The sequence below is a fragment of the Varanus komodoensis genome, unplaced genomic scaffold (assembly GCF_004798865.1).
Source record: "Varanus komodoensis strain SLA01 unplaced genomic scaffold, ASM479886v1 scaffold1, whole genome shotgun sequence".
NCBI lineage: Eukaryota > Metazoa > Chordata > Lepidosauria > Squamata > Varanidae > Varanus > Varanus komodoensis.
Window position 1 is genome coordinate 111,225,676 of NW_025335268.1, and position 23,264 is coordinate 111,248,939.

General features: G+C 39.4%; 1 protein-coding gene across 3 annotated transcripts; it reads left to right on the forward strand.

Moving 5' to 3' along the window:
* The first annotated feature begins 26 nt into the window (after positions 1–26).
* On the forward strand, positions 27–22,117 carry SRSF11 (serine and arginine rich splicing factor 11). Of its 3 annotated transcripts, none has more exons than XM_044440690.1 (12): positions 27–556; positions 4,017–4,150; positions 8,362–8,471; positions 10,446–10,538; positions 12,569–12,618; positions 14,659–14,786; positions 16,471–16,552; positions 18,042–18,176; positions 18,999–19,088; positions 19,776–19,871; positions 20,566–20,704; positions 20,822–22,117. In XM_044440690.1, the coding sequence occupies exons 1-12, from the start codon at positions 429–431 to the stop codon at positions 21,011–21,013; spliced, it is 1,377 nt and encodes a 458-aa protein (XP_044296625.1). In that variant the 5' UTR covers positions 27–428; the 3' UTR covers positions 21,014–22,117. The 3 variants fall into 3 exon arrangements, with proteins under 3 accessions (XP_044296625.1, XP_044296616.1, XP_044296634.1); XM_044440681.1 differs by having other exon boundaries at positions 191–556; positions 20,825–22,117; XM_044440699.1 differs by lacking the exons at positions 27–556; positions 4,017–4,150 and adding exons at positions 4,157–5,749; positions 7,221–8,062.
* Positions 22,118–23,264: the final 1,147 nt, after the last annotated feature.

The window sequence follows — 23,264 nt, forward strand, 5'->3', positions numbered from 1 at the left end:
ATTCAGCCTTAGTAAAATGTCCGGCACACCAGGCAAGGCTGGAGTACCCTAATTTCCGTACAGAAGGAAGACACTACGCATGCCCACAAACTATTCCAAGGGAACGGGCATGCGCATCATACAGGTTATGCGTGTCTCCTCCTAGGAGACTCGGCGTGAGCAGGCGCGTCACTGAAGGCTCGTCCATCGAGCAGCGCGAGGACGGGGCCGCTGAGGATTGTGGGATATTGCGGCCCAGACAGGCTGGTAGCGAAACGATCGTTCAGCGGCGGTTATTGCGCGCGCGAGAGACTGAGGCAGTGGCCCCTTTTCTGGAAATCTCGACGGGAAGCGCTGAGGGACATAAAAAAGGCGATCACCCGCTTCCCCAGGGCCCACGACCCCTCTCCTCTCGATGCGTTTGTAGTGCAGGAGCAGGAGGCAGCGCTATGGCTTCAAGCAGCGGCACCGATGTGATCCAGGTCACCAACGTCTCACCAAGCGCCAGCTCCGAACAGATGCGGACCCTTTTCGGCTTCCTGGGCAAGATCGAGGAGCTGCGCCTCTTTCCTCCTGAGTGAGTTTCGCTTGTCCTCAGGGGACGCTGCTCGCCAAGTGGCTTCCTCCAGGCCTAGGCCTCAGAGCGGCCTAATGGAGGCCACGGTACCGCGCTCTCGCTTGCCAGGCCCGGATCGGGCGAAAGGGGGTGGGGAAGGAAGGAAGTCGGGGAATGAGTGCTAGACTGCAAAGCGCTACGCGAGGGCGCTGCTTTTGCAGTCTCCCAAATCGGACACGTTTGGGCCTCTGGAATCGCCATTCTTTAGTGTTCTCTTCACCCACTTTTTCCCATTCATCTTATGTTTATGGAACTGTTGCCGTCTTTCTCTTGTTCTCCCTGTTTCTCTACTGTTTTCAAAGGACAAAAACTTACTCGGCGTGTTACTACGCTGCTTGTCTGCCCCCTGCATCTCCTTTCCAGAGCACTTTGTGGAGGCAGACTATCACAGATTTAGCAGCCTGCGTGTTCATCTAAGGGAATGGCAGAATTATAGAACGAAAACTTAGAACGCAAAATTTTCATAGTTGATATGTGAACGGTCTATGACTTATTAGTTTTCATAAGAGTATTAGATTAAAGATGTGTACATTTAAGAAGATGAGGAATTGGCTTGTGCTCCACTCTACACACGTTTTGAATAATTCTGAAGAGATGGTTTCCGCTCTGAAATAAAAATGCCAAAAGAAATTTTTGCATTTTGCTTCCCTCTTCCCCCCAAATCAGGTGACTGTCGTGTGGTCTCATGCTGACCAGTCACTAATCATACTACTTCAGTTTGCAAGATTGGTTATAAGCCCACATTTGTATCTAGTAGAAAGCCAGAGTTCTATGGCTCTGGGCCTTCTTGCTCCCTGACAAGCCAGAAGACATTAAAAGGTCTAAAATTGTGATTCACAAGTGGTGCAACAAGCCAATAGTCCCTGGCACAGATAACATACAACCTTCCCTTTACTACTTAGTTTAGCCAGCCTTATTGGTAGAGGGATGAAGTGGTGGGAGCAATACATTTGTTCTTACTGTGTGAGCATGTTTATATGAACAGAGAGTAATCAGGGATATCTATACAGTTGTTCAGAATGGGGTGCATCAGGAATAAAGAGTCAAAATACATGTTTTAAAAACTGTTCTAGAGCAAGTGTTATTAAGAAACAAAAAATAATTTCCTGTTGGGCAATGCATGCTTGTTGTCTGCTTGGCTTTTTACAAGGCAAGCAGGACTCAGTGAATCTTGTGATATGCTGGCAAACAATATCTTGCTTCAGAATCAGTTAATACAGATTACTTATTCCCAAACTGACTTCTGTAATGTGCCCTTTACTCTGTATTATTTTAAAGACTGCATTACATGAGTGAAACAGAAAACATACACAGTAGAACTGAATAAGATTGAAAGCTACCGTCTGTGCTCTATAATTCTGGTATGTGGCCTGTACAGTATAAATGTTCTGTTCTAGAGTTACCATGATTAGAATATGTCTGTTACAACCTTTTACTTAGATAATTTTATGAGCAATTTCCATAGATAGTGTAACTAAATCTCAGCTCCCCCAATCTACACTTTCCCTATTTAGATTAAACTATCGAGGCTCTAACATGTGCACACTTTCCATGAAATAAATTTGGGGAAAGGGAGCGATGGAAAGGAGGGTTTTTCTGTCTGGGGGTGGGGGAGGGATATTAATTTCACATTCCATAAAAATACATCAGTAGTAGTTTCACTAGCCTAAAATAATTAAACTGAGATACTGAATGGAGCCAAAGGGACCAAGGAAGTACCCTTAGGTTGGAATCCTAAATGTACTTAGGAATCACAAGGCTTCGTTAGACACAACTGCTTTACTTCTGAGTAAAATGCCTAGCATTGCAGTGGTTCTGTAATAGTAAATGTTACTCAAAAGTTTACTTAGAAATTGCTTTTATTTGAGAATAAATGTAAGTATGTAAGACCTGAGAGCTCAGTAGCATTCCTTTCCTTACCTACTTTAGATTGCACTGTAAGGGCTAGAAATTTTTAACTTTCTAATCTTACTATATAAGCATTGCTGAAATAGACAAAGGCCTATATAGTTTACTGTTCATGCCGTGGCCAACCAGATGTCTACTGGAAGCCCACAAGCAGGACATGATTTGAAGGGCACTTTCCAGTTCATCTTGGCCAGCAGCTGGTAGTGAAAGCCATACTGCCCCTGTTGGTCATTACTACACTGGTTAATATGAGAATATATTTGGTGCACTTTATAAAAAAGTAAAGGTAAAGGTTTCCCCATGACATTAAAGTCCAGACATGTCTTGCTCTTGAGGGCAGTGCTCATCTCCATTTGCTAGCCTAGGGAGCCAGCTTTTGTTTCCATGGTCTTGTGGCCGGCATGACTAAACACTGAGGTGCACTGAATGCTGTTACCTTCCCACTGAAGTGGTACCTTTTTATCTACTTGCATTTGTAGTCTTTCGAACTGCAAGGTTGGCAGGAGGGTGCACTTTATAGGGCTAGTTAATTTTTGCTTTAAAACTGCCACATTTGACTGTGTGTGTCTCTTAGTAATTAAGTATATGAAGCAGTGCATTTATTGAAGTGAGAGATGTTTGGTACTATTTTTCAATATGGCTGGAACCAGCTCCAGATGATACCCAGGAACCTCTGGGCTTTTAAAAAATCTGGCTCATTCCAGATTGGCTTGCATTTCAGAGCAGCCAAGGTAGTGTGGTGATGGATAGATTCTAACATTAGACATTCTGCCCCCATTTTATTTATTTATTTATTTAATATCTATTCCACCCAATAAGCTGAAGCTCTTTGGTCTGTGGACACTAGTAATAAATTCAATAAAATACAACATAGACTAAAATGACAATAAAATCATAAAATTACATTACAAATTTAAAGCCACATTTTTAGAACTAAACAGGTAAAACCAGTTCATGCTGCTAGGCCTGCTGATTACCCCCATCCCCACCACTGTGTGCTATTTGGAGTTAGTAAATCCCTCTGCAAAGAAGGCAGTCTCAACCTGCTACCAAAATATAGTAAAGTTGGTGCAAGGTAGGCCCCTGCATGAAGATCATTCTGCCACTGTTTTCAGTAATGAAGGGGAAAACAATTAATGAACTTCCCAGCACTACCTCTAGATGAGCTATTGTACTTTGGGGACATGAGAATATAAACTCAGTGGAGAAACAATAATGCTAGGGCAAGTTTGAAGGCAGAAGAAGGCAAAGACCAAATATCATATAGACAGCCACAGTCTCGTGTTTCTTACAGCTGTTCTTGATGGCTTAGTTGCATTTAATGGTAAAACATTAGAATGGGTTGATGCCAGACATTCCTTTATCCCTTACAACTTGTGATTTAGTGACAGTATATATTTATGCAAAACTAAAATACCATCACACAGTTGATTTTCAGTTAAATAATGCATTGGCTGTGTTGCTCTTGTATCTAATGTTATTGTGTATGACTTTTTGTTTGTTTGTTTTTTAGTGACTCCCCTTTGCCTGTTTCTTCACGTGTGTGTTTTGTAAAGTTCCAAGAACCGGACTCTGCAGTTGTGGCTCAGCATCTGACAAATACTGTATTCGTTGACAGAGCATTGATAGTCGTACCATATGCAGAAGGTTTGTGAATTGTTTAATGATCTATGATGTCATAGAGCAATGGAACTTAATCCTGTTGTAGTTTAATAGCATGAAGTTTAGTATGTAAAACATCTAAGCCATTTACATTTTTAAAAAACCCTTGGTATACTGATATCTTTAGTTTTTGTACAGAAGCAGATCAAACACTGAGTTATTCAACAAAAACTGGAACATGCCTGTCAGTTTTTGCAAAAAGACTCTTTGAAAACACAAAATGTTTAAGCAGCATTATTTGATATCTTTTATTGATAATCAACCTCTCAAGATATCTTTTTAAGCTGTGTTTTAAAATTGAAATAATAAACAAGAAACATTGCTTTAAGTTACCTGGCATATGTTATCACAAAATTCATTCTCGCTCATAGAGAATGGGTAGCATTGCACTGGCAGATCAGAGGCATTGTTCCACTTACTTTAGTTGACCGTTCAAAAGCATTTACCTTCAGTATTAATTCTGGTACACCAAGGGTTTGATAATCTCTATTAGTCAGAAAATATCTCCAAAGGTGCTAAATGGGCACTGGGTGTTAGATCTTATTTCACATTTTCTTGTTCAACCTTGCTATATTTTCTAGAATTTCACTAAATAATAAACTCTTCTCTCTGTTATTTGTGTGTGTGATTTTTGTAGTGGAGAAGGCAAATGCAAAGGCCCTTCCAGATGACTGAAACAGTGGGGTCCTCTGCAGCTACAGGGGATTCTAGACATTAACTAAAGGCCAGCAAGCACTCAAGTCCCCCAAGTGTTTTCCTGGTGTAATCACTTGTTAACAACATTTTTCTCTCTTCTTTTTCTTACATTTTTAGGGTGTTACAGTAATTTGAAAAACAATGAGCAGGGTTGGGAACATAACTCTATAATTCTGTACCAAGAAGATTCTCTCCTAATGAGTTCTGTTGAACATCTGTAGATTTCATCACAACTAATTCAAAGGCATCATTAATTGATAAAACTAGTAATCTTAAATTACTTGATTACAATAAAATATTTTCAGTCCTATGATGCAGTCCTTGGCACACAGGTTGTTAAACCTCATTGAATTCAACAAGATTTAGCAGCGTGTGTCAGACTGTACTGTTAAATCTTACCTTTAGTAACTATTTTTGATGTAGATGTTCATTTACACATTAGCAAGGCAGAGGAATATATAGTGTGCAGACATGTTTGGCAAGCCCTAGTTGTTAGTGTTAGACTGTCCCTGAGTGTAAGCAAGCCTAATCCTAATTTCTTTAAAGTGTCAAATACATTTTTAGAGTAGTAGTTGTTCTTTTGGTATTTTGGGCAAAATAATATTTGAGATACTGCATTTGGTTCTTGTATGAACTTTATACATATTGGAGCCAAACTAGCCGAGACAGTGGCCATGTGTTTAAATGTGGATTTGCCCCAGTTTCATATGAAAAGGGGAACGGGTATTTGTCTTTTATTGCAAAAAGTGTGTATGGGTGAAGAGTAGAAGAACCCTTCCTGTACCTGCAGCTTAACAGTCTCACAATCTGTCCCCCTCTGCTTTTTTCCTCCTCTGAGCTCCAGTGCTGAAAATGTGCTCAGCGCTTGCAGAAAGGGGCTGTGCAGAGGTAAGCAGCATGTTGGGATAGTTGCAGGGCCTCTGACCATTGTATTATTACTTCTATCAAAAGCAGGCACACGCCCTTCCTATGTGCTTCACAGCAGGACTGCTAGTTTGGCTCTTCACAGAATCCATACCTGATGTATCTATAGGACGATGTCAAGGGTAGTAACTCACTAAAATTTTGAAGATTTTTATTAGGTAATTTTGTATTTCTGTGCTAGAATCCTAAATGACTGGTAAATCTGGCACTAAAATGATCAATCAAATGGATTACTTGAGGGTCTCTTAAAGATTATTTAATGCAACTTCAGCAGCTGTTACTTGTCAAGGACTCAATTTTGGGTTTTAGAAACTACAGTTTTATAGTTGGTGGAGACTTACAAGTCTGGACACAGTACTTTAGCAGAATAGTCTACTGTTCATTTTTTCTCCATGATGTTTGACTACTTTGTTCTTGCAACTGCTCCTTATGTGTGGAAGCAAACAGGCTTCACTCCTCATTTGATTATATTGGAAGAGCCCCTTTTCCGCTAGGTATTTAAGCATTGTTCAGTATATTACTTTCTGAACACTCATATGCACTGAAGCACATGCTTAAGTACTCTGCTGAATTTGAATCTACATTTTTATTTTTTACTATTGTGGTGATATGTTTTATCATTACCTTATTTGAAGCATTAAGATGCAGCACGATGTTAATCATAGTTCCCTGTAGCAGTCACATTCCTGTTTTTAGTCTGTTCCTATATCTTGGTGTTGGCTCTTGCTTTGTGTTTTAGATTTAACACAAAGTTCACGGTAAGGCATTGTACAATAAACTTCACTGAAGATCAAGGATTTGGAAGGAACTCAAATATTAACAATGGCTTTGGGTGGGGTTGTGTAGGTTCTTTGGTTAATGTTTGTTTCTTTTGTCTGTTTCTTTTTCTTCGTTTCTACACATTCATGCAGTATGTCATGGTTCTAACAAAGCAGCAGTAAAAAACTCTTGACGCATGAAAATTAACTGGTGAGGGGCCTCATTGCTTTTTTTAAAAAAATGTAGTTTTATTTCTGAATAACTTTTTTCCTAAAGATGAGAGGATCAGATGCATGACTACTTAATGGATGCAGATCTTCTGTGAAATGTCTCAAGATGAGGATTTATAGTTAGATGTCAGAAATGTTATAGCTGCACTAATTGTGTATAAACATAAATAATATCCTCTGAGACATAATTTTGCATGCAAAATTATCCCATAATCTCTATAGCTATGTTTATATTGATGCATTAATGCCCTGTATCTAAATGACCTCCCCCCCTTTTCCCACCATAACTTTTGGTATTGAAATTATGACAGCTCAGTGACAGAAGAAAGATAACAGTGCTGTGTATTATACATTTGTTTATATTATCGGCACTTCTCAGTATAGGTGGAAGGAACCATTACCTTTATTTAACAGTGGTTTTTCTTTTTTGTTGTTGTGTTTTACAGTTCTTTTCCCTGGTTCAGCCTGAACTATATACCAGGCCCTGCTGAAAATACCACCCAACAGTTTTCTTCTGCAGCTTATCCAGTTTCTCTTAAGTGCCCTGTACATATTGTATGTTTTATGATGAGATGCAGTCTTTTTAAATATGTATTGCAGAAACGCTACTGGTATTTGCAAATATATAGTACAGTTGTCTTGTTGAACTCTCATATTGGGGGCTTGGGCACATTAACAGATTAATCCATACGTATAGGGCTTTTGCTGTTGGTTAAAATAACAACAGTCAACACTGTCTCACGTTGGACCTTTTTGTAAGGTTGTTCTGTATTCAGCATAGGCAGTGAAATTATAACATAGGCTACAATGTTGCAGTCCAGAAGTTTCTTCTGAAATGGCAATCTGCAGCAGAATTCTTGGTACAGTAAGCATGTCACACAATGGAGCGTGTATTTTACTACACAGGTAAGGAATGTGCCACATTTTAGGTGTTTACATGAGCACATACACATGGACACATATGCAGAACCTCTATTTGGAGCTCTGTGGAGACCTTCATAATCATGTGACACGCCAGCAAAAGCCCTACACTTTTCCTTACCTGCTCTTTAAATTTTACAAAATTGTATGGTAGGTGTAAAAGAAATCATAGTGAACTGTACCATATTATTAACCCCTAAATCAAACTTTTTTTGTCTTGTGTATCTTGATTTTTCTGTGTGCTTTATAGTGAAGCAGCCGACACGAGTCGTTGTTCATAAAACAGCTTTTGAAAGTTGAGAGCACACCCCTGGAGAACCGACTGTGCTTGCTTACGTTTGGTTCATGACTTAAAAATCGAGTACAGGTGATGAAATCTTGGCAGTGTTAACAAAACAGTAGTGTGTATTGTGCTATTTTTTATTCTAGAACTTAACCATTTATAGAGAAAAAGGAACAGTCAAATTTTCACACATTGAAGTTTCATTCTGAACATACAAATTAATGATAATTATTAAGAGATCAAACATTGTATTGTAGCCAACATAAGTGCTTCAGCAAACTCAGGTGGTGTTTTAGGGAGACTTTCTGGGTGTATTTGTGTGTGTGGTTTTTTTTAAACAATCATGGATGAGCGTCTTCTAATGCAAAGCTGTTTCTCTGCAGGAGTTATTCCTGATGAGACTAAGGCTTTGTCTCTCCTGGCACCAGCTAATGCTGTGGCAGGTCTTCTGCCGGGGGGTGGACTCCTGCCTACACCAAACCCGCTTTCTCAGGTAAGAGTACACCTTAGGTGGTATGAGAAGTACTACTTTGTTTTTATATGTAGGAAGGTGTACTTGCTGTAGCAACACACTTGCAAGGTTTGCAGCAGAACTGTGACAAGTAAATTGCCCCTAATAGCCAGGCCAACACCCATTTTCCCCAGTAGCTTTAAAAATTGTTCTGGTTGAACACTCATTTATCCTTGTGGTTTGCTTGTTCTTTTGTCTATAAAATAACTTCTGAAATAGGTACTAATACGGCCTTGACCAGGAAAAAGAACAAGCTTTTTTTTTTTTTTTTGATAGCTGAAGAATTTGTCTCTTTTTCACCTCTGAGCAGTAGTTAGGGTGATTAATGAATGCATTAGATTTTAAGTGGGGAGCAAGTTTCCCAGTCATTTTTCAGGACAATGACCTTTTTTTTCTTGCTTTCATTATAGGAATATATTTATAGAAATTTGTTATAGGAATGAGAGATACGAGTTCATAAGAAAGAAACAGGATATAAATCAAATAAATGTCCAGATGCCCAAAGGAATTGGAGTGCTTTCTTACAGTATGATGCCAATACTGAGGTTTTATTTACCGCATACTTTTCCTGTTGCCTTTTTCCTGTATTGCGCTGTATGATGGAGCCTGGGATTAAGGTTTTCTTTGTATGATGAGACCCTGTGACTGAGGAAGCTCCAGAATTCCAAAAACAGCTTGGAGAGATATTTTACTTTTCAGAACAGGTGCAAAAGAAAAGACCCTGCTTGCAACACCCAGAAAATTGTGTTGTGAGTGGGGTGATTCCCATATATTTGCACATTTTAGTAAGATGTAAATCCCACTGAGTTTGGAGCAGCTAACTCCCTACTAAGTATGCAGCTTTTGTCCTGCTAACACTGTGACAAGGGACAAAGCAACATGCTGTGCTGTGATGCTCCCTCCGCAGTGTTTGGAAGCATTAGGAGACACTTCACCCTAGAAAGCAGAGTGCAAGTTTACATAGGAAGTGGAGCAAGATGTGGGTGGGCAAGTCGCCTGTAAAATTGCCTAGAATCAAATTTAGTAAAATCACTGCATTTGATTCAGTCCATAGCTGGATGCTGCTTAAATTGTACAAGTTGCTTTTGTAACAGGCTCAATGATGTAAGCAGTGGAGTGCAGGCTTGTCTTTCGGTTGGGGTGGGCAGTCTGTGGCCCTCAGCCTGATTTCAAAAGCCTTCTGTCTGTAATCAGTGCAGTCAACTCAAGGGCAATCCATCTCTTTCCTAGGAGACCTCAGTATTGGGGGAAAAAAGAGCAGGTGTGGGGGAAATGGCACAAAGAGAAAAAGTGTGATCCAGCCATTTTTGGTTTTAGCTTTGCCTGCCACTACATGTAACCCCTGCCAGATCATCCATGAAAAGAAAGGGATTGCCTACTCCACAAACGAGCACTGTCATTTCTGGCTAGAGCATCACAGAACCCACCTTAATCCTAGCAGCCTCTTCTACTTTTACTTTTTTACCATCCATAGACAAGGACTCTTGGTTAACTGGGCTTTAATCATTTGAGGGTACAATCCTATGTTAGCTTAAACAGAAAAAAGACTCTGGCTGGGAGTTTTAGGTCTTTTTCTGTCTAAAGTGGCATAGGATTTCAGTTGTAGTCAGACTGTAGCTCAGTAGAAGACCATATGGTTCACAAGTGAAAGCTCCCAACGTTAACTCTGATTGCTGGCAGCTCCAGTTTACAAGGAGGTTGAAAAACAGGTGATAGGAAAACCTCTGCTTCTGATCTAGTGCTTAGATAAACAGTAATCTGATTTAGTATGAGACAGCTTGCTGTGTTGTATCATACTATTAATATTACAGTAAGTAATCCTTCAGAGTTATACAGAACATTCTTCTTGAAGATGGTGAAGGAGTTTGTGTACGCAGTCTGGCTGAAACAAGTATTATGTGCTTTATGAAAGAGTATTGTTGCAGATACTTTACGAGTTTGTTTGCTTTTTTACAGATTGGTGCTGTTCCTTTGGCTGCATTAGGAGCTCCAACTCTTGACCCGACTCTGGCTGCTCTTGGGCTTCCTGGGGCAAATATAAACTCACAGGTATAATGCTCATATATATACATCTGCTAGTCCACATATCTTTCATTCTCTGATAAATTATCATTTGTGAATATGAGCATAATACTTCTAACATCTGTTTGTGTATACTTTATATTTTTAAACATCTATACTTGATATGTGCTAAGATATAATGAACTCAGGCTTGGGGAAAAACCAGCAAGAAATTCAGTGTGATCTTACAGTCAAGTGATTTAACTTTCCAAAAAAGAAGTTATTCTAGTTTTTCAGTAACAAATACTATGCATGTTTAGACAGAAAAAGGCCTACAGTTTGTGGTATGCCCAGGTAACCTAACTGACTGGCTGGGAGTTAGTAAGAGTTTTTCTGTCTAAACATTCATAGGATTGTGCCTTAAGAAAGTCAAATAGCTAATAAATTCAATTAGCTAATAACGTGCTTTTAGCACTTTTTATAGTAGATCCTATAAAAACCTTTTTGAATGGCATATTTAGACACTAACTGACATCATAGTTATATGTTCTCTGTCTTTTCTAACATCTACATTAAACTACTAAGTGAAATTATGTGGGCATTTGAATACAGCTCTTCTGTTTCAGCAGTTAACATGTTGAATTGGTATTAGAGAAAGATTTATCTTGGTGAAATATTAAAGAATAAATTCACCAATTTATTCATTTGGTGAAAAATGCAGGATAGAAGTGCCAAGCTACTAAATGGGTTTCTCTTTACATGTCTTCTATTTAAATGGAATAGTTTTCTTTAGTAATCATATCATGGTTTATGTGTCAAAAATGGAACTTATTATGACCTTTTGTAGCCAGAGTCTTGCAGCAGTCACCTATCACTATTTTGTCAGTTTATTCTATATTGTGAAATCTTGTTGTGACTATTCAAAGAGGGAAATTAGCATCTATTGTGGTGAACTGTTCTAGCCAGGGCCCATATTGGTTTTGGTTTTGTTTTTGGATATTTTCTGGGACTGGATGATTTAAGAGGACAGGGCTTGCTCCTGACCATGCCACTCTGTTTCACAGAGAAAGAGACAGTCTTTCCCTTCTTAGCACTAGAGAACAGCTGCCTTCTCTGTAGTACGTTAGCCTTTCTCTAGTACAGATGGTGGGTATTTAGGAGTGGGGTGTCTAGGAGAGGGGGAGTGACCTGCAACAGAAGCTGGCAGTTTGGATGTAGAAGCCCTTTGGGCCAGATTTCAAGTGTCTCCATCTCTGCGCTATATTAAAATGTATGGACAGTAGAATGCCTGTTATGATTAGATTAGACTGAATTAACTTGCAAGGAAATAGAATTCAGTTGAAAGGCACTGGAAGTCCCATTGTGGTCAGTTTCAGCAGATTTAAGATCATTTAGCTCTGAGTAAAGATGTTTATGAGCATGGCACACTGGTTGTTTGGATAATCCCATGGTTTGTTCACTGTCAGAGTTCATACTTGGGGTAGGACAACTTCTAAACACCTCATCTCAGGTGACATAGCTAAATCACAGCTTTGACCCCCCCACAATTAAACTTTAATCCAGAATTTAGCTTTTGAAACTTGAACTTAAGGCACAATTGAAAACTACATGTGCATTTTATCTTTAATGCTAAAATCTGGTTTTCCTGGTAAAAGCAGATCTGTAGATTAAATCAAACTGCTATTCATTGTATCAAAGCAGATTTAATTGGTACAAAGTTAGCATAAGTTTAGCTTTCCCCATCTTCTCAACGATTGGCATAGTTTTCATCATAAACAGAAATAAACATTAAGCTTTAAGCAAACTAGAGGCAATCAAAGCAGATGAGAATTTTGTACTAACAATGACCACTAGTAGTCAGAAAGAAAGTGGTTTTCTTTGCTTGAAAAGATACTACACAGTCAGAGAATGAAGACAACTCACTTTCACAAGGCTGAGAGGAGAAATTTTGTATACTGGTGGCTTTAATCTGCAAATGCTACTTTATTTTTGTTAGAAATGGATCTTTTTTGTGATGTAAATTTTTTCTTCCATATTTTCGGTTGTTTAAAGTGACTTCTGTCTCATTTTCTTTACAGTCTCTTGCAGCAGATCAGCTACTGAAGCTTATGAGCACAGTCGATCCAAAGTAAGTATGAATTGTTATGATTGCACTATAATGCAACTGCTTTTGACAGTGCTCTTCACACAATCCTATGTGATAGGCTAGGCTGAGAAATAGAGAACTTCATCCATTGAGCTCATGCCTGAAAGAAGAATTCTCCAGTTCTAACCTCTACACCACCAGTCCCCAACCTTTTCGGCACCAGGGACCCATTCATGGAAGACATTTTTTCCATAGACTGGGGCAGGGGAGGGATGGTTTCAGGATGATTCAAGTGCATTACATTTATTGTACATGTTATTTCTCTTATTATTGCATTGTAATATGTAATTAAATAATTATACAAGTCACCATAATGCAGAATCAGTGGGAGCTATTAGGAGCCGGGCTGCATAGTGGAAGGTGAGCAGGGTTTATCTTGTGTTTGTGGCCACTCCCCTGCGCTGGTGTTGCAACCTTGGCTCCATCTCAGATTGTCAGGCATTGAATTCTCATGGGGAGTGTATGGCCTAGATCGCTTTGTAGTAGGGTTTGCACCACCGGGAACAGTGACATGGGGGAATGTGAGCGAGCAAGCAAGCGAGCATGGGACTGCTGCCTTCTAGAGGTCCCGGAGCTGCCTTCCCTCGCTGCACCTCCAAGCACCAGATGCTGGGGGTGGTGGAGAGAATTTGGTGCTGCTCGAAAGTTTGCCATTTTCTCCACCCCTCTCTCTCATTCTCCACTCACATGGCTAAAATTTCCCAGGGAAGGGCTTGATCAAAAGGGGGGGGGGTAGTCTGGGATCCTTGGCCACATCACCACCCCCTCCCTAGTGACCCAGGAGCTCTCTGAGCCAATGGGGGGAAGTTGGGGGAAGTTTTCCTGGCTGTTGCTGGCCAAGCACCGTCATAGCTCTTGCACCGAGGAGAAGGAGCCCAACATACCGCACCAACTCAGCCCACGCCTTAGTCGGGGGTGCACACTCTGGGGCGTGCATGGAAGACCCCTCTGCCTCCTCGTCAGCTCCCATTCGGCACGCAGTGAGTCAGCCACAACTGCCAGGACAAGAGGACATGGCGCAGTCCATGGGGGACAATGGGCAGGCACTCAGAGCACAAATCCTACTGTGAACAGCACATGTGAGGGATCTGAGTTGTGCACTCCTTGTGGAAGTCTGGTGCCTGATAGTCTGGGGCAGAGCTGGGGAGGTGGTGCTGGCTCTGGGGAGCAGCTGCAGGTGCAGATGAGGCTTTGCTCACCTGCCCGCTCACCACTCACCTCCTGCTTTGTGGCCCAGTTCTGGAGATTGGGGACCCCTGCTCTACACAATGGTGCATATTGGCAACACACACACCTGTATGAATATAGATGTGCTCTACTCGGGTACATAAGGCTTCTCTTGGATCATGTTCATGTAATTGTCTTTAACCAGACGGAAATTAGATATATTTATTTATTATTTGATTTCTAGCCCACCCCATTAACTACACAGCTCCTTGAGCAGGTCACAGACAGTATATTGAAGTGCTTCCTAGCACAGAATTAAAGATGCACATGCATGCATAAAAGTAATCCAATTGCCTGGTCCACATTCAAGAGGATTTCTAGTGATTTGAAGAGGCATGTCTCTATCACTGTACAAGTATGAGGGCAAAGGGTCACACCTGTTCAAATATTTTCTGCCTCTTTAACATGTTCAGTGAATTTTGATATCTAAATTGAGGCTGCGGGCCCTGACATGATGCCCTGCAGGTGACCTGACTTTCTTGGATTTACAGAAAGGTTGGTGCTGTCCTTGAGCACCATCTTTATTAACAGGAGTAGACCCCAAAAACTTACTTAGAAATTAAAAATGGATGGTGGATGGATCTGACACTTCATTTTGAAGTATAGGCTGAAGGTGGAAGGCACATCCTGGAAAACTGGGGTCAGCATGTTGGGTGATAGTGTGATTGGCATACACAGGGTGGGGAAAAGAAGCCATGGTAGCTTCTTTTCCTGACCAAATTGTGTGAACCCAGCCTATAATAGCTCTACTTTGGATAAAGCAAAAACCAGCAATTAACAATTTTGCTTTTTCAGGTTGAACCATGTAGCTGCAGGCCTTGTTTCGCCAAGTCTGAAAACAGATACCTCCAGCAAAGAAATAGAAGAAGCCATGAAACGAGTACGAGAAGCACAGTCTTTGATCTCTGCTGCTATAGAACCGGGTAAGCTATTCTAAAATGTTTCCTAAATATTCTTGTATTACCAAAACATATTTTGTTCCTAGAGTGGCAATGATACCAAATTATTCAGAGTGATAAAAATAAAAAGGTTGTGAAGTCGCAGAAGGATCTATGCAACTGAAGTGAAAAGCAATAAAATGGCAAATAGAGTACAGTGTAAGTCCATTTAAAGTGATATACCCCAAAGAATCCTAACTTCACATATAAACTGGTATGGATTGAGTTGTTTTCAGACTGATCAGGAAAGAGATTTTGGGGATAATAGTACTTCAATGAAAATACTGATCTGGTGCAGAGCAGTTATAAAAAAAGGCCTATTCCATGATAGGAATAATTATCAAGAATAAAGTAGTGGGTACTATAATGTGTTGTCTATCAGAGTGGATAAATTATTTTAAAATATTAATGAAATAGAAGTGTTAAAAATTTGTCATTTAAAAAAGTTAAAATGTTTCTTTTTAGAAAATGGTTTCACTGAAACAGACGTATGACATAGTTGGGGTGACGTTGTGTGCCATCTCCACTTTAGCCTCATTCATGCAACATAGGATTGCTCTCTAAGCTGCATCAGTAAATAATACTTTATCTGTAAAAGAATAGATTTTAAAGATCAGAATTGTGTTCCTGTTTAGGAAATACATGGAAAGTACAATGGAAAACTTGATTTAAGTTGCTCCTTTTTCTAGTTCTTGTTTTAAAAAATAATTTTGAAATAAATTCAGCCTGCTTTGTATAAATCTATGGCATAATATTTAAAATACCACATGCATTTTTGGTCACTGCATATCAAAAGATACTGTAGTGCTGGAACAGGTACAGAAGATGGTATCTGGAATTATAAGGATGCTCTAGTGACTCCCCTGTAAGGAAACATTACAAGGTTTGGGACTTTTAGTTTAGAAGACTTCAGACATGGGGGCATTGGAAACCATCCTGAGAGTCATCAGCTAAACAGGAACGGTATAGAGATGTTTTAAATTAAAAAATGATAGCAGTTTTTAAAATTAGGCATGATGTAAAGAAAGTAGGTAGAGATATCCCATTTCCCCCTGTTAGTACTAGAACTCTGGGTCATTGAGTGAAGCTTAACAGTGGGAGATTCAGGACAGACACAAGGAAGTACTGCTTTTCACAAAGTGATAGTTGAGCTATGGCGTTTGCACATGATGTGATAGTTGCAAATATAAGCAGCTTTAAAAGGAGACAAAGCAAATTAGTGGTCTGTATCCAAGATCAGAGGCACTATGCCTTTGGATGTGAGTTGCTGTAACAGCAGCAGCTAACAACAGCAGTGGAAGAGGGCTAGTGCCTGCTATGCAGGATTTCTGTGGGCATCTGGCTTGCTTCTGTGAAGCAAGATGCTAGACTAAATAGGGCTTTGGATTGATCCAGCAAGTCTTTTTTTACATCCTTAGTGCTTCCTCATCCCTTCGAGTATCCATGGTAAACTATCTTCCCATGATTGGTTGAAGAATTCATAAACAGGAATGTATATTTTCTTTTTGTCCCTTCACAAATAGGCAGAAGTACTCCAAAACTGCTTTTGGTCTAGAGCAATGCATTTGGTTGCAGGCATGTATAGGAAGAGCCCAGGGTCTCTTGTTCTAGATGCCGAGTGCTGATGTTTTGTAGACATTGTGTGGTATTTTAATTTTTTCAATTAAAGATAAAAAAGATGATAAGAGAAGGCATTCAAGATCCAGATCACGTTCAAGGAGGAGGAGAACACCATCTTCTTCTAGACACAGGTAAGATTTGTTCAAGATTTAGTGTATTAGGCATTCACTCTTCATACTATATATGAGAACAGAAAGCAATTTACAATCCTGTGTGTCCACTCAGAAATAAGTTGTTTTGCATTCAGTGAGGCTTGCTTTTAGGTATACGTGTTTAAGATTGCAGCCTTAGGTTTAAATCCTGTACTAGTCTTACTTAGACTAGACCCATTGAAATGAATGGGATTTAAGTTAGGCATGATTAATGTAGGTCCACTTCATTAATGTAGGTCTACTCTAAGTAGGATTAACACTGAGTTTAACCTTAGCGTTTCTAAGATTTGAAATTAATTTAAGAAAATGGGCATAATTTGTACTAGCTTGTCAGTTAAATTATAGTGCAGCATATTTTCTCAGATCCTTGTATCTATAGTTCAACATTTATTAATCTTCACTTAATAGTAAATCAATGGTTAGATACTGGAAAGGATCTAAATAGTAAACTTGAACCTCTTGTATAAATTTAAAGTACAGTGGTACCTTAGCTCACAAACATCTCAGTTCAAAACCAAATCGGATTGCAAACAGAAATTTCAGAAAAAAATTGACTCAGGTCGCAAACTCTGCATTGGGTGACAATCGCACCCATCTTCCCTGCACAATCGTGCTCGGGGGGTGGGGAGGATCGTGGTCGTGCTTGTGCAGAGAAGACTGGCACGATCACAGTCGTGCTTTGGGGGGGGAGATGGCCACGATTGTGCCCGTCTCCCCCCCCGTACACCTGCGATCGCACCCATCTCCTCCCCAGCACAATCACAACCATCCCCCCCCAGCACGATCGCTATCACACATTTATGGTTTGGACTCTCCCTCCAAACAATAACCCTCCCCCCCCCCACCTAAGTTAGTGTTCTTTACTTTGTTTTGTGATTAAAAAAAAATATTTACAGAACAGATTAACCTTATTTACATTGAACCTTATGGGGGAATTTGACTTGGCTCGCAACCAGTTTGAGTAGCAACCAGAGTTGTGGAACAGATTAAGTTTGTGAGCCAAGGTACCGCTGTATAGGCACAACGATTATGAAAGGAATGACTCTGATTTTAGACTCCCCTAGTTTCATTGATACATGAAATTTCTTTCTGTTAGTAATTGGAAATTGAAAGGAGACTGCTACAGTAGTGAAGTGCCATCTCCTGATCAGTAGAAGTAACTTTATGTTTTGTTCTGTACCCCGCCCCCCTTTTCAAACTTGTGAGATTTCATCAGATAGGAGCCACATACATTTGGGCATATCTCCATAGTATATAAGGATTAGAAATCTGGGGGTTTTTTAAAGCCTGAATGTTGAATTCCTAAGTTGCACCTTTCTTTGCTTAATCCTTTTTCAGATACTTGCCTAAAATGGTTCCAATTCATGTTTCTGTTGCTCTCAAAACTTCATTGGTGTGGTAGCTCATGCAATATATGTTATTGTCATAAAATATATTAATTTGATGTAGCTACTTTTTTGTTCATTAGACGGACATCAAGAAGTCGTTCAAGAAGACGATCTCACTCAAAATCAAGAAGCAGAAGACGATCTAAAAGTCCACGACGGCGGCGGTCTCATTCCAGAGAGCGTGTTAGAAGATCTAGGAGCACATCCAAATCCAGGTACTCCCTGAAAACTTTGTGAAATTCTGAAATAAGTTTTGTATTGGAGGATTTGACTATTCTAGTTATCAGAACTGTGAGTAGAATCCAGTGGTGTCCCACCCCTGACAAGATACAGGGATCAGACCTACAAAATCCCACCCCACCCCCCTTCTATAGGCAAAAACATCTGATGGAACAAATAGGTTTCTTTCAGCAGAGGAACTCTGTTTGGCAAACTTCAGTATATTGGCCCCGAGAGCCATATTTATGTAAAACTTCTGAAATTTACTAACTGCTGGCAAGTCATGGTGATAGACTGCCTGTCCCACTTCCAAAATTGTTTTCCCACCCACTTCTGATCTCCTCTGAAGATTATGAGACTGTACAACCCATGGCCTGTGGACAGGCACAACCCATGGCAGTTCAGTGCAGGGTGGCAGCCCCCAGAACTGTGCAGAATGCAGTGTTACATCCTCCCCTGCCACCTCCAGAATTTCTGTTTTTCCATCACATCTAATGGTAGGAAAATAGCCTCTGAAATGAGCTGCTGGGGTGGTTAGAGAGATTTAACTCCCCCATCCCCACTTATATCCAGAGATTGCTGCTAGTGGCAGAGAAATCATGATCTCGGGTGCAAGAGGAGGATGAGGACCTACCTAGGAACCTAATCCCTGGCCTTGGAGATCTTCCTGCAGGTTGTCCATTAGGCATTCGTGAAGTAGCCAAAACTATTTGATAAGCCAAGGATACATTTGGTATAAAATTCATGTTTCCTTCTTGATCTTGGAGGAACGTCAAGAGGGGTGATCTACTTAAACTTTATGTTTGGCATTTTTTAAGAGAGAAAAAGAAAGAAGAAAAAGAGAAGAAACGGTCAAAAACTCCACCAAAGAGTTACAGCACAGCCAGACGATCCCGAAGCACAAGCAGGTGCTGTAACTTATGTTAGATTTTTATTTTGTGAGCTAAATATGCTAACCTTAAGGAGATCGCTTTCTTGATTTATGGAATATCTTGAACCATTTGAGGAAAAGTTGTTTCTTACCACGCAAAAACACGTCTTTGAATTAAATTGCTTCAGGGGAATAAAAGCTGTTGTAAAACAAAATGGTAGCATTCATTTATGCAAGCTCTTCTGTTTGACAAAAAGTAAATCAGCATTTGATCTAGAATCTCCTTTAGTTGGAGGGGGAGAAATCTATATAAGACATTTTGCAGTCTGAAGTGAGGGGTTGGGTAGACTACTTTCTTCGTTATGGTCTCCGTGCATCACACATATATGGGTGCTGGCACAGTGCCCGTTGCTGGGAAGATTTAAAGCAGATTTTTATCTGCATTTTTAAGTCTCGTAATTTTGTAGCTATTCTGCAGACCTAATCAAGTAAAAGTCCAGCTTATGCTTTTTCTACTACAATATGGTTAGCACCATATCACTGCTCTGAGGCAAAAGTTCTTTAGTATTTGCTTTCCCCATTCTGACACCTTTTAAGATGCTGTTGGAGTACAACTCCTGCCATCCCTATGGGTGATGCAGAGAATGGGGGCATGCAGAGGACTGTTAAACAATAGAAATGTTGACTGGGAAGAATCCTGACTTTTTTTAACTTATTGCTGTAGAGAAAGACGACGCAGAAGAAGCAGGAGTGGATCCCGGTCACCAAAAAAGCCTAGATCTCCTAAGCGAAAGTTGTCTAGGTCTCCTTCACCAAAAAGGTTTGTACATTTTAACCAGTCCATAGACTGTGGGCTGTCACTTTGAGGAAGGGCACATTGAGAAGCTTTCAGTTTCAGTGGCTACTAATCTTGTAGGCAATTCCTTGAATCCTGTTCCCACAGCCTTTTTTTCTATAAATGTACTTGGGTACCATGATTGATGCCGTTTGAGCAAATACTGTTTGATTCTAGAATATGTTAAAAGGATTAACATTTTCATGTTAAATGTTCTTTGCTGTAACATTTGTTTAGAGGGGTAGCAAAATTGTATTTCTTTTGTCTGATTCGTTACATTATTTTGGTTTATTTGGTGTCTCTGTTTTCCTTTTTTGTGCTTAACTTTGCACCAGTATTTGCTGTACATCAGCCTGGGAGGAAGAGGGGTTTTTACTTCCCCCTGCAGCTTGTTTAATGTAAAATTAATTTCATGTTAAATCGCACATCTATGACCAATTTCATTACAGTGTCTGTGGGTCACTTGTCCATAGACATATTCTACATTTGAATTTGACTGTGGTTTTAACACCATGAAATGAAAACATTTCAATCTTATTTGTTAATTATTTATGTGTTAGACATTTCAAAAGATCTGATATATTTTTAAAGTAATAAGGTAGACATTTTGAGGGCTTTTTATCCCATAAGATAGACTAGAAATTTGTTAAAGATAACTATAAATGTCTTATGACTTTAGACACAAAAAAGAGAAGAAAAAGGATAAAGACAAAGAGAGAAGCAGGGATGAACGGGAGAGGTCGACAAGCAAGAAGAAAAAGAGCAAAGACAAGGAAAAAGATCGGGAGAGAAAGTCAGAGAGTGACAAGGATGTCAAAGTATGTTTTAAAACTCTGTTTCCTTTGTGTATGGCTATGATATCCTCTTTAATTCTCAGTCCCAAAAGCCTTGCAGCATGTCTTATGTGTTTTGTTTAATGTTTTATCTTGGCAAAGCAGGTCACAAGGGATTATGATGAAGAAGAACAAGGCTATGATAGTGAGAAAGAGAAAAAGGAAGAGAAGGCAGGAGATTCCACTTCACCAAAACGTAAGGAGTCACCAGCTGAGAAAGGGAGTGGAGATACGAGGGAGTCCAAAGTCAATGGAGATGATCATCATGAGGAGGATATGGATATGAGTGACTGAATATTGCCTTTGCAGAAAAACAACAATTGCTGACATGCATCGGTGTCATTCCTGTGTGAATCCTTTATGCTGTACTTGTTTAACCTTTTAAGCTAGATGTACACAGCTGTAACTATAACTGGTTGTAAAGCTCCTGATATTAAATAATTACACCAAACGTTTTAGATAAAGTGATATCTGGGTTTCCATTCTTGTTATTGGCCAAATTGAATTGAGTAGCCCAGCAGTTCTTAATGGCTTGGTGCTGCTGTTTTCCTTTTTGAGCAAAAAGTTGCATGCGTCTTTGGCAGGCATGGACTGTTTGTGTTGTATGATCTTTTTAGTAAACCAACTCACCTACAATAGTGTTTCTAGAGTTTGATTCATTTGCTGTAATAGAGCAAAATAGGGAATGCACTGGCTGCATGTTAACTGTGGCAAGAACATCCTCATCTCCAAAATATGGTGGATCTACTAAGGGTCTTAAGTGTAGACAAAGAAACTAACATTAGCTTCATCTGGGAAAAATGTTCTGATAGAGTTAGATAATCTTTGTAGCCCTGTGGCTGAAACTTTTTTTGTGGATTTTTTGGCTTTGGCAAGGTGAAAATGCACTAGCCTTTTTTGATGCTCAGTCTAAGGTGAACTTTGAGTCTAAACCTTCTCAGGTGGTGTGTTTGATTTTTGACAACTAAGACTTCTTGAGATAGTAATGAAACTTCTGTATTCCATAAATGAGAGAGAGTTAACCTTGTATAGTTTTTCAGAACCTACATTTTATTTCATTTTGTATGTGAGTGTGGAAACCCTGCAGAAAAGGGTAGTGCATTTTAAAAATTGGACTTCATGACGATTTTAAAACAAGTCTACTTGATAATGTACTTGATTTCAAGTTGTATAAACTAATAAATTTGTGTTACAGTCACTGAAGTAGTAAATTTTTGCACACAGTGATTCCATGTTATGCAAAGTAGTTGGAAAACTTGTTCTTTTAGTTCTGGAAGTTTTTGGAGCATATACTTTTGTGCAGGTAAAAACAAAAGTAGGCTACAGTCTGTGCCATGTTGATGTACAGTTTCTGAAATTGTTTTACAAGACTTTGATAATAAAACCCTTAAATATACACATCTATTTGTACTAAAGTGTACATGTATCTATTTATGCTGTAGACTTACGTTATTTCACTTGTGCTTTTCACATTTCTATTTTGAATCACAGATTTAAATCTGTCTAAGTACAGCAGACAGTACTGGAAAGCTGATACTTAACTGCTTTCTTTTTGTGCACGAGAGAACAAAACCTCAAATGTTCTGGAACCTGCAAACTGAACTATCTGATATATCCTGAAGGTGGTGTTACCAGTGAAATATAATACAGTGCTCTGTGTCCTTTGTTTTAGAAAAAGCAGGATAAGGCTGAAATAACGTTTAAACACTGTTTATTTCTGAGATGCCACTTTGTAAAAGATCCAAAACTTTGGTCCAATAACCAATGAAAAGCTCGTAAAAGTTATGCCTAGAATTAATACCTGTATGATTTTGCTTGAATCTGAAGCATTGGACAAAAATAGCAAATGAAATCCCCTTTTTTAAACTGATGTTTTTAGAATGTATAGATATGTAACTTTTAAAAATAATTGCAAAGTATTTTAAATAATAATAAATGTCTCCTAGCCTTTTCTTTCCAGAAAACAAGTCATTGTACCCCCACAACAAAGTAAATGGAAGCTATCTGTCTTTATATAAGTTTACTGCCTGTGTTCTGAAAGTCTTGATTAATCTTTGCAGGTTCTGTGTGAGTACACTAAAACTTCAAAGTGCTACGGATATATTGTGATCTCCTAAAGTCTGAATTAGAGTATGTATTTAATGTATGATTCTTTTTGTATATAATTTATTTACAAACAACAAACAGGAGCAGCTAGTAGAGGAAGTCTGGATCAGGGCTAACATTTTCCAAACACTGTCTCCTAAAGGAAAGCAGAGATGAGTGACCAGTAACTTCCTTTTACTGTCAAAATAGCTCTTGACAGCTGGGGCATGGAGATTTATTGAGAAAAAAAGAGCACAGAAGAGGACAATATGCCCTTTGTTTTTAAAGTTTAGATACGCAAATGCCATCCTGTATTGAATTCCCACTGAGAGGTTATGAAATACAAGTGATTCTGCATATAGAAATAACAGCTTTGGCTCCAGTGTGGATCTGTCCTCTTGTGCTCTGTAAGACTCCATGCACGTTGATGCAGCAAATAACTTGTATCTGGTGTTTTCCA

Excerpts from the sequence above, each read along its gene's own strand:
- SRSF11 (XM_044440690.1), top strand. The coding sequence starts at position 429 with ATGGCTTCAAGCAGCGGCACCGATGTGATCCAGGTCACCAACGTCTCA. Across the intron at positions 12,619-14,658 it reads ATGAGCACAGTCGATCCAAA|GTTGAACCATGTAGCTGCAG; the intron begins GTAAGTATGAAT and ends TTGCTTTTTCAG. Across the intron at positions 20,705-20,821 it reads AGAGTGACAAGGATGTCAAA|CAGGTCACAAGGGATTATGA; the intron begins GTATGTTTTAAA and ends ATCTTGGCAAAG.